The 11,675-nt window shown below is 38.7% G+C and overlaps 1 protein-coding gene across 2 annotated transcripts in view; it reads right to left on the reverse strand.

The window, feature by feature from the left end:
• Positions 1-11,675, reverse strand: part of Sv2b (synaptic vesicle glycoprotein 2B) — a 241,076-nt gene that overhangs the window by 22,829 nt on the left and 206,572 nt on the right. For both annotated transcript variants that reach the window (XM_023712764.1, XM_023712762.1), the window contains exons 10-11: positions 4,228-4,361; positions 1,160-1,360 (exon numbers count right to left, since the gene is read on the reverse strand). In XM_023712764.1, the coding sequence (XP_023568532.1) occupies positions 1,160-1,360; positions 4,228-4,361 (335 nt within the window). The remainder of the gene's footprint in view (positions 1-1,159; positions 1,361-4,227; positions 4,362-11,675) is intronic.

The following is an 11,675-nucleotide window of genomic DNA, read 5'->3' on the forward strand; positions in this document are numbered from 1 at the left end:
ATATCTTGTAATATGAGAAACTACTTTGGCAGTAACAATACACAATGTACTAACTATTGTTACTCTCCTAAAATCTTGTTTTGAGATTTTGTAAATAAATAAATAGGAAAAAAACCAAAATCCTACTAGTTATCTAAGACATCTTCATCTTAAAAACAGAAGGAAAGTAAAAGCTAAAGAAAAGAAACATGTTCAAAGTCAAATAATCATTATGTGAAAGGACTTCAACAGGGGTCTTTCCAACTGCAAAGCTCAAAATGTTATTACTAATAAACAATAAAGACAACATTTTTCATCTTAAATAATCAAACTATCATTTAAGGGCATTTTATATTTTTTCATTCTAGTGTTATGAAGCATGTAGGTTTAATATATTCAATATCCTTATGGAAGTGAAAATAGAACAGGTAGAACAATAACAGAATCCATCCTCTAAGACTCTTGCCATAGAGCTCTAGTCTTCTTTAGACATGTATCCTTGTGTCTACAACAGCAGACTAAGTCTTACCTGCTAGGGTTACTTAACAAGATTTCCCTAAGAAAAAGAAACACTCCTTTCCAAAGACCAACAGAAATGCACAGTACAGTTGTCCAAACCATCCTGTTTACATACATAGATATATCTCTTTCCCCCATTCCTTCTCCTGTCCTTCACCTCGACTCAGTAACTCTTTCCTTTTGAATAAGTTCATTCCCTTTCTCCAGTATTTATTGTACCCTTCAGGTTCCATTGTTGTCTTTCAGGTTCTCACACTAAGGAGACAATACTATGTTTGCACATGTGGATGTGATTCATAATACCTAATTTGTTTTGTCTCCTTTTTTTCAATTGTTTGTACATTTTGTGTTCTTAATTTCTTATATATTTCTTTATTTTCTTTCTTCTTCCAGTTTTACATGCATATATCTAGTAATATGAATAACTTGTTGAAAGACAACACCATGCATTACAACAAATACTGTGAAATTCACATTATTTTAAATGAAATTCTGTATCACTTGTAATTTTTTGTTTTAATACTAATTTGTACTCTCCTTTAAAAAATTAATAATTTTTCTTTATAGTTTTCAAAAAAAGAAAAGGAAATACTTCGCTTTATTAACCTTGAAAGTTACCAGCCGAGCCATGGAAGCCAGCAGAACACCACGAACAACTCACCAATCATTTTGAGCCTTCCGATCCTATCCATGAGCAGGGCAGAAATGATGTTCCCAGGTAAGACAGACAGGCTGCCCAGGAAGCTGACAAGGTAAATCAGGAAGTCGTTGTCTTCCTCAAAATCCATGTGGCAGCCCTCCTTCTGCTCCAGAAAGGTGGTATTGATGAAGTGACAGTTGATGAATTTATGCTTGTACAGATCTGGGAAAAGAATAAAAGCTTTGGTTCCTATGAGTGGAGGGGATGGGGAGAGGAGGGCAGAGGCAGAGACAGAATTACACTTTCTCCGATGGGCAAGCTGTGACTCCTTAGTCAAGGTGTGCCCAGGATTGGATGGAGAGAAACACTTCCAAATGCACAATGACCTCTTCAAATTACCATAAAAAAGAAACCTAAAATTAAGATGAATCTGAGGGACACTTTACTTTTTTATACTACTAGCTTCGTTTATTTTATTTTTTCCATAATTTTATTGATAAACAAATAGCAATAAGACAGTTTCAAATCAAATTGGAAGGACAGTTTCAATAATTAACACATTGCATACATTCCTCCCAGTGGTTAATTGCTGTACAAGATGCAGACATGATATCTTATCTACAAACACCATTAGAAAAAATCACTCTATTCATTAAGAGAATGTAACTATATAACTACCCTAACCACTTTGAATACACAGATACAAAATGGACATTCATCTGTATACCCTTTTTTTGTTAAGTTCCGTTATTTGAATATTATAGGTGTGTTAACTCAGCAAAATAATCTAAAAGAGTTCAGTAGTCCATAATAGTATTGGGTCTTCTGCTTCACTGGCAATGTCAGAAATTGTTGACCTGAGTCCCCTACAGCTCAACATAACACCATGGCTTTACTTCTTATATTTCGTTTTTATACTTTTCTGCTGGGTGGTTAAGAACAAGGTAAAGCAGGACCTATGCAACAAGAGTTGTAGTTTTTGGGTCTGATAAGGTCAGTGAAATGCCCTCAGGATTTATCCTGAGATCCTGTACCTCAGATTGTTTGTCAGTATCAGCCATGTGGATGAGTCACGGCCATTGCTTGGCCAATGTGCTCTCTGTGAAAGCCTGAGAGAATGTTTTCTCTCCATGTGACTCTCCTTAGATACACTCTACATCATCGATCACTTTCCTCTTTGGCCCCATATTCTCCTTGATCAGAAAATTTGGGACACTGCCGAGTTACATGACATTACAGTACAAGTTCTCGTATGTCCTGAGTCTTAATTGACCTTGGAAGGCTAGGGCCAAAATGTTGGCTTTCCTTGCAGCTGAGGGACACTTTAAAATATACCATCTCTCCAACTATATGACAGTTCTGTCTGTATCAATTAAGTGATAATAAGAGCCAAGGGCCACTTCCCTGAAGCTACCTGGCTTAGTGAAACAGAATCCAAGACAATCTACAATAAGCCTGTCTGTGTAGTAGCCTGAACACCTTTAACAATAAAACCCTATTTATTTGCTCACCTGCTTTTTTACTGTATTTTTTTGTTTTTATTTCTGCTTTTTGAGATAGACTCTCACTGTGTAGGCCAGCCCGGCCTGGAATGCACTGTGTAGCCCAGGCTGGTTCCAACTTGTGCCTATTCTCCAGCCTCAGCCTCCTGAGTGTTACAATTAAATGCACCACCATGTTCAGCTATATGCACATCTTTTTTTCTTTTCTTTTCTTTTCTTTTTTTCCAGTACCAGGGATTGAACTCAGGACCTTGCACTTGCCAGGCAGGCACTTACACCACTGAGCTATATCCCTGGCCCGTATCTTCTGACACTAAGACCTGACATTCTAGAAGACATAAGGCTAAATAGAGAAACTTGTCTTTGGGAAGATGGCCTTCTTAAACATCCCTGAGTCTCTACTTACACAACTGCAGGTATGTTCCTAATTATCCCTGTTGCTTCGTCTGCCTCTGACATTGCCCAACTATAAGTGTTTGCAAAACCTCCTGTGTTAATGGTATGCAAATGAAGAAGGATCCTTAAACCATGAAAGAAGAAAAGGATGAGTTAGTTTTTTAAGGACAAGTAGTAAATTTATGGAGCTTGTATTTTGCTTTGTTTTGTTTTGAGTGAAGCAAAAAAAAAAAAAAAATTCAAGAAAGTGAGTCTTGTAACAGCTGAAAGACTGAGGCATGTTCAGGTACCAGGTATGCAATCTTGTAGGACTGATATCACAGAAGACAAAGATGCTCCTATATAAACTATCCCTTAGTACTGACACCAGGGGAAAAGCACAAATCTGGATATAATGTAAGTAATTCAGTAGAAAGAGCACAGACCCTGGAGCCAAACAATTGAGGAATGGATCCAAAGCCCTACACCCTGCCAGCTGTGGCCTTGAGCAAATTATTTAAGTGTCAGTTTCCTTCACTATCAGGTGGGGATAATAACAGTATGTTTCTCAGCTGAGACCATGTGGGTAAGGCCCCCTAGTAAAGAACATTTAGTTTCCTTACATCTCAGCTTTGCTCCATGTGTCCTTAACCTAGGAGGACAGTAGCAAAAGTGACAAAGCACAGTGGAGTAGTTGCGTGCTGTGACTTTTCAAGTTACAGAAATCTGAAATGGTATATTCCTAAAATATGCTTAGCAGCTTGCTTTATGCACAAAATTTGCATATAGGTAATTTTCCTCTTTCATTTGTTATTGTGAAAACATGAATTTTCACATGGTACCAATTTCAAATTATGCAAGCTCTTCAGGAATGCATTCCATGAACAAAGTGCAGCCCTCCAGAAATGCTGTTTTTTAGCTGGTATTGTATCTTGTTCCTACAAAGATCCTCAGCATCAGTCTCATCCAAGCGAAACACCTAGAACTTTTGTTTCTACTTGCTATGTGAGGAAAACTGGGACACAAACTAATCCCTTGGTGAAGGTTATGGACTTAATTTGTGTCAGCCCTAGGGTGAGTACCTATTTCTCCACCCTATGGCTTGACACTGTATATACAAATACTTTCCTCCTTTGAAAGCTTATGACTGTTTCAGATGTTAAACACCAGTCCATCTTCATTACCTTCCACTGATCCTACCTATGCTCTCACCTGTGTTGTAAAAGATGGTTGACTCGATGGTGCAATTTTTGAAGTAGGTATCTGTAGATGTGACATCTTCAAAATAGCACTCATCAAAAAAGGTATCCTCGAAGAGTACATGCTTAAAGTACATCTTTGTGAACCTGTAGGAAAGATGTTAATCCCTGAGTGATTCGTCCTAGATAAAAGAGAGACTTGAGACCAAAACAGGAAATACAGAAGGACAAAAACAAGAATACCGGCATAACAAAAATATACTAGAACATTATTTTCAATTAACACAAGTTCCCTATTTCTTAGCTGTTTGTTACTCAGGAAGAGCTTTAGTAGCATGAAACCAGCAAGCTCATATGAGGGGCTTGGCACAAGCTCAGTGGTTCCATGGACCATCTACCTCAGAATCACAGAAGTGTAAAATCATGTGAGAAAAAAGTATGGACAATAGCTTACTTTCTCAGGAGCTTTGAAAAGCACATGGGTCCCTAGGCTTCTCCTGGGTCTGGAATCAACAAAGCTGTGAAGGTCTCAACATCTTCATTTTGTAAACTACCTCAACATTAATGTTGGGAAATGAGCACTGTCATTCCAGTGGTAGAATTTAATCCACACAGACTCTTTGGGGAACAACTTTGAAAAAGTTAAAATGCACTTTCCCTTTAACCTAAGAATATCATCCCTAGGAATTTGCCCTCCATGGATTTGTTCACATATTCAAGGATACACATTCACTCCCCTTCACTACAACATAGCTTGCAATAGCAATACATGAATTCATACATGCATACAATATGATAAACAGCATACAATAAAATTTCACATAGCCACTACAGTGATTGAGGCAGATTCATATATGTTAATATGTAGTTAGGTAAAAAAAAGCCAGATGTAGTACAAAGAATGAACATGTAACCATTCAGGAGAAAGGGCAGGGTACACACAATTCTAAATATATCTGTAGAGTGACACAAGAAACTGGAAGTAGTGTGTTCTGGGAGGGTGCAGTGAGGGTAGGAAAGAGATCAACTTCCTTTGCACTTTATACCAAGTGTGTGCATTACATTTTTTGCTTAAAAATTCAGCAGCAAGGGAAGAAGGCAGCTACATGGGTATGAAGTGAAGCCACATCTGAGACCCACCAGTACCACTCCAAGTCCAATATTAACTTAGGGAGAAAAAAAATATTACACACTTCAAATCTATCCTATATACATTAACATCATTCTGTGATGTTGGTGGAACTTCTGGCCTGGGAACTTTGGGCTCTGGGTTCATCTGTGAATAATCACAGCTCATTTATTCATTTATTCATTCATCCATTGATGTAACCAGTCTTCAGCAAACACTTGCTGAGCATGCTACTAGGTACTCTGAGTAGAGAGAAGGAAGTCACAGGCCCTGCCCTCCAAGCTAACTCAGAAAGAGAAGCTAGAATCCCGTGGGAATCACAGAGTTGGAAATGGTGCCGCGTGCTCAGGGCCACTGTTCCTCTGAAGGGGCCTGAGATAATTCACTCCCTCACCACATCTCACAGCCAGTGACCAACACTTCTCATGCCATGCTGTGTTTTGCTTGAGTCTTCACCTAAAACCACCCATCATTAACTTCTGCAAAAGACCTCCCAGCCCAGAAGGCTAGCGAGTGCTTGTCAAAGAGAGACCCAGAACCAATTAGGAGGCTATCCATACCGATGCAGTTGCCCAGCACTAAGGAGGCTTTGGCAGGAACAGAGCCATCTGGCAGCCAGCCTGGACTACTATGTAAAGAGTTCACGACCACTCTGCACTATGTAGCAAACCTTGTCCTCCAAATCAACCAAACAAAAAATGATTCAGTTTTCTGTACTCCAATCTAGACATCTTGAACCACAATCACCAAGACAGACAACAGATTATTATATTTTGAGAATCATTACTCTAAAAACCAAAGTATCTTGAGTAACCTTTCTCAGGGACAAATTTGCTACAGTTTTTTTTTTTTTTTTTAACTGGGGATTGAACTCAGGCCCCTGCGTTTGCCAAGGAAGCACTTATTACACTGAGCCACCTCCTGGGCCCTGCTACAGATTTTTAAATACAGTAGAAGCTTCTAGAAGCTGCTATGAACTCTTGTGGTTTCCATTAGAAAACTAATTGGTAAGCCTTTTATTACAGAAAGATGCTTATGATTTCGAAACCTACATGCCAAATGTATTTACTCAGGATAGCTATTCCTGGGTATTGTCTCAGGCCTTTACTTTTCTTAATATATCTTTCTCTTTAATATAATAATAATAGGCTGGCAATGTGATATTTTAATATTCTTCCAAGGGTGGGTGAGAGATCAAAGACATAAATTATAAATGAGCCTGACACAGACAGACCTTAAAATGTATCTCCAAGTGGTTTATAAAAAGCCAAGATTACAAGGGAAGAGATAAAAGGAGAAAGGGCCAGCACGTATTTTATGAGTCTTTATATAAATCATCTCCTCCACTCTCTAATGTTTATACAAAAGTGGTGTGAGATTCTTTAATCAAGAGAATTCAGGGGCTGAAAGAAAAGTTATAAGAAGTATATATGTCTTGCAGAAATTTTCCCTTTGAAAAAGAGAAGCCATCAGTGATCTAAGGTCTAGGACAGAATCATCATTATAAATACTTGAATTCAGTTACCCCAGATCTAGTTCTTAGTCTACCAAGTGACCTGAACTAGCACAGTCAGCTTTATCAAGTCATCACGCTCCAGGCTTACTGCTATATCCCTCAAGAAACTTGGTCTAATGAAAGAGATAATAAAGAAAACCAAGCATTAAAATGGAGCAAGATGATTAACAGGATGGAGGTGTGAGAGAATCATTCTCAACCACTTCCAAGGGCACCCCTGAGACCCACGTGAAATGTGTAGCCTACAGAACAAGAAAAGCTCTAAGAGGGAGGGCCTCCCAGGCCCTGCGTACCAGTTAATTTATCTTTTTTTAAGGTACAGAATTCTCTTTTCCCACATCACCCCCATACCCTACTGTGCTAAGGCCTCCAGCACAGTGAAATGAGATAAAGGCCTGCAGCAAAGGGCCTGCACCCCACTTTTGACAAGTTACCTCACATCAGTTCCAAGCTCCAGGCAATTGAACGAAAGGATCATTCACCTTAGAAAAGAAATGCTTGGGCCTGATTTGCCAAAAGAATAGAGGAAGTCAGTTCACTTCCTGGCACTCTCTACCACAGGCCACACTCTCCACAAGTAGGCCTCCGGCCTGCACCCCAGCTCTGATGGCTCTTCCACCAAATGAAGAGATCAGCTCGCAGCTCTTAACTGACAAGTGATCCAAGCAGTTTCAACCAAGTCTGCTCTCCTCTCTAGGACTGCATTTAAAAATCGACACTGAGGAGATGGATTTTTCCAGCCATAGTGTATGGCTCTATAAATAAAGAGTACCTTCACTGTCAATAAACCCTGAGGAAGAAATAAATGAGTAGCCTTAGGAAATAGCTGTCCTGCCTATCTGCTGAAGTATTACTTCCTGGAGAACCACAGAATGTTCTTCCCTCGTGCCAATGCTGGTCAAATACTGTCTGTAAGGGCACAGTAAATCTGCCAGTAAATCCAACTTCCTCTCTCTCTTCTACACTAAGACTACTCGTGTGTGAAAACCACAATATCTCATGTTATCACCTTGCAAAGATTATACCACATTACTACCTTTTGGAATGAAAACTAAAGTAAAACCTAAAGAATAGAACATAAAGCAAAAAGGGAACTAATAAAGATAAAAACAATTATTAAATTAACAATTAAAAATTAGAATAAAATCATATATATAGTCATATACATTCTAAACAAAACACTATTTGCTAAAATCTGGAAAAGATCCAAAATCCCTTCAACTGATGACTAAACAAAACAATGGTGCAATCACAATATGGAAATGTAATATAACTCCACAATAAAAATATACAACCACTATCCATAGATAGGAGCATAGATAAAGACAAGTGCATTATACTAAGTAAAAGAAGCAAATTCTAGGGCTTCATGTGATAGGATTCCATTTATATATCAAGCAGATCACAGGTAGCCAATCATGATGGTGCGCACCTGTAATCCTAAATTTTCAGAGACTGAGACAAGAGGATTGAAAGTTTGAGCCCAGCATAGGCAACTTAGCAAGACCTTGTCTCTAAAAAACGATAGCCAAGGTTATAACTCAGCGTGAAACCCTGGCTGCAAGCCTCAGTCCAACCGAAAAAAGTGAGTAGGAAGAAATGAAGGAAAAAGAGGAAAAAGAGGAAGAGGAGAAAGGAGAGTGGTAGGGAAATGCCAGACCCGAGAAGAAAGGCTACAACATGGCACAAGGAAATCCAGTGAGCAGTGGAATTGCTCTGTATCTTTAAGAAGGTGGTGGTTATATGATTGCTTGTATTTGTCAAAATTCACAGAATTATAGACTAAAAAGGGTGGAATTTATTGTAAATTATATCTCGATTAGAAAAATAGAAGCCCATGTTTTGAAAATGTCTCGTTGCTATTTCTTTCCCAATAAAATTAATTATAAATAAATAAATAATAAAAAATAGAAGCCCTAACAGATTTCTAAGGTAATCTTAGTAATAAAAATTCAAACCAAATTCAATTACTGACTAGTTTGGCGCAACATCTCCACATAGGATAGAAACCTGGCAAAGAAAGGGAAAACCATTTCTAAGCCTCGGATGTCTGACTTGCAACCAAAAATTACAAGACATACAAAAAGCAAGTATAAAACATGATATCAAGACATAGTAATTTGCAAAATGAACTACGATACAAGTAGCAGCACTATATCCAGCAGGGAATTTAATATACTTATTAGAATAATTAGGGAACTCCAACAGAGTGATAAAAACTGTAAGAATGACTCAAGTGGAAATGCTAGAAAAATTTTCAGTACAATAGCAAAAGGTAGGAATGCATTGGATACTCATTGCTAGACTCATCATCCAAAAAGAATAAATCACTGAAATTACACGTAATTCAAAAGAAGTAACCAAAACTGAAACACAAAGTGAAAAAACTCTGAGAGGACAAAAAGAGAGCCATAGAAAAATATCAAAAAGGGAATTCAAGCAGGAAAGAAAAAAATTGACAGAAAAAATATTTAAATAGATAATGGTAAAAAAAAAAAAATCCCTAAAGTAATGAGACAGATCAAACCATAAGTCCAAGAAATTCAGAAAATCTGAAGTAGAGTAAATACTAGAAGAAAAAGGAGAATGAGGAGAAAAATAAAGACAAGAAAAGGGACAAAATGTTTGATATACAAACAGCTGAACAACAAATATAAAAGAAAAGTGTTGAAAGGAGCAGGGCGAGATCATGTTGCCTACAAGTATCTCATGAGAATCGGTACAAGCCAGAGGTAAACCTTTATGTGTTGCTTCTACTTCTAGGCATATAGGCTAGGAACATCCTCTCACAAGAACATTTTTTAATAGCAAAAAAAAATGTCAGCTATTTAATTTCCATCAAAAAGATAACAAAAGAATTATGAAATATACATGTAATAAAATATAAATTAAAATAGACATATACCTATGCTAATCAACAAAGAGAATTCTTTTTTTGTGTATGTATGGGGAACCAGGGATTGAACTCAGGCCCTTGTGCTTGCCAGGCAAGTGCTTATTCAACTGAGCTATCTCCCCGGCCCTAGAATTCTCAAAATCTTAATTTTATACAAAAATAAAAAACAAACTCCAGAATGCATCATATATTCTATATAACAGAATACAGCATTTATCTAAAATTTGAAAAGAGTACTGTGCAATGTTTATAGATATGAAAGTTTAGGAAAAAATATAAAAACATACATGAATGTAAAGCAACAATTTACAGTAGTGGTAGCCATTTTCTCTGGAGAGGGAGGGGAACAGTAGCAAGAATGTTCACTTAAGGGACTGGGATGCACAAAGTCCTGAGTTCTAGCCCCAGCACCAGAAGCGGAAGGAAGGTAGGAAGGAAGGAAGGAAAGAAAATTAATCTTAAAATCTACCATCGTTCACTTTATAAAGTACTTGGCCTGAATACAGTTGTTTGTACTATTTCTCTGATCTCTGAAAATTTGAAATAGTTCACACTAAAAACAGAAAAAAGAGGGCCAGCCAAATAGCTCAGCAGATTAAAGCACCTGCTTAGGCAGACGCAGCAGCTGGGGTTCGATCCCCTGTGTGCAGTGCCAGCCCCCGACGCTCGGGGTGTGCTGCGACTGTGACTGAGACTGGGCATGGTAGCGCGCCTGTAATCCCAGCTCTTGGGAGGCTGAACACAGGCGGATCGCTACGAGTCCAATCTATGTGGTAAGACTCTGTAGACCCCATAGGCCCTTACTAAAATAAATAAATAAATAATAAACAGAAGAAAGGAAACAAAGCAGCAGTTATTTGCAGATGATAGCATGAGGCAGTTAGCCTGGACATCAGTGGGTCAGAGGAATAGCAGGGGAGTTCAAAGCATCCCTTTCCAATTAAGAAAAGAAACAAGAGGCTGGAGAGACAGCTCTGTAGAATAAGCACCTGCCTGGCAAGTGCAAAGTCCTGAGTTCAATCCCTAGCACTGCAAAAATAAAAAAAGAAAAGAAACAAAGAGGTTGATGTATAACACGTTTATAACTTATTAGGTCTCTGACCCACGGCCATCCCACAGAGCACAGCAGCCCCTCAAGGTCACACTTTGTGCGCCCTCCTTCTGACACCTGGCCACCTGGGGTCTAGCTCCAGGTCAAGCAAGGCTCGCTGCACTCCTGGCTGCCACAGCCCACAGGCCCATTGATATCAGGAAAGGAGATGCTCTTTAAAGACCCTCTTGCCTTGGAACAGGGTCTGCTTTAAATCAGAATTTAGCTTTTCTAAGTTTCTCACCTGATGATAGCCCCCAAGCAAACACTGACCACCTAAAGAAGGACACAAGACATTCTGCAATTCCTAAATAACTTGGAAGTAAAATGGTGGCAGGCACCATAATTTTCTCAAGTCCCGAGATCCCAGGAGTAACTCCTGGATATGCATGCTCACCCGGGGGCAGATGCCTAGTGGCACTGCCCACCGTTTGCTTGAAGGCATGACTCTCTATATCTACTTGAAGACAAATTCTACCTATACCTCCGTATGACCTGATGAACTCTTTCACCAAGGCCACAAAGAAGCAAGGATCAAAGAAGTGACAGTTTGGTTCCTCACTGCTCAGGACCTGGCTTCCTGGTAACAGTAGGATGATGTAATAATAAAAAGAAACCTATTAAAACAAATAAAAGAGCTTGGTTGGATAAAAAATAAACATCCCGAATCAGTAGGGTTCCTGTTTATTTTCATGTGCAAATAACAGGTGCAAACGGTTGACAGGGTAAAAGCAATCCATTTTCAGTGGCCAATCAAGGTATAAAATACCCAGGGAGGCGCTCAACAAGAACCTAGAGGACTTACAGAAGCTACAGTCTTTACTGAGAAA

This window comes from Octodon degus, unplaced genomic scaffold (genome assembly GCF_000260255.1).
Source record: "Octodon degus isolate 3935 unplaced genomic scaffold, OctDeg1.0 scaffold00002, whole genome shotgun sequence".
Taxonomy (NCBI): domain Eukaryota; kingdom Metazoa; phylum Chordata; class Mammalia; order Rodentia; family Octodontidae; genus Octodon; species Octodon degus.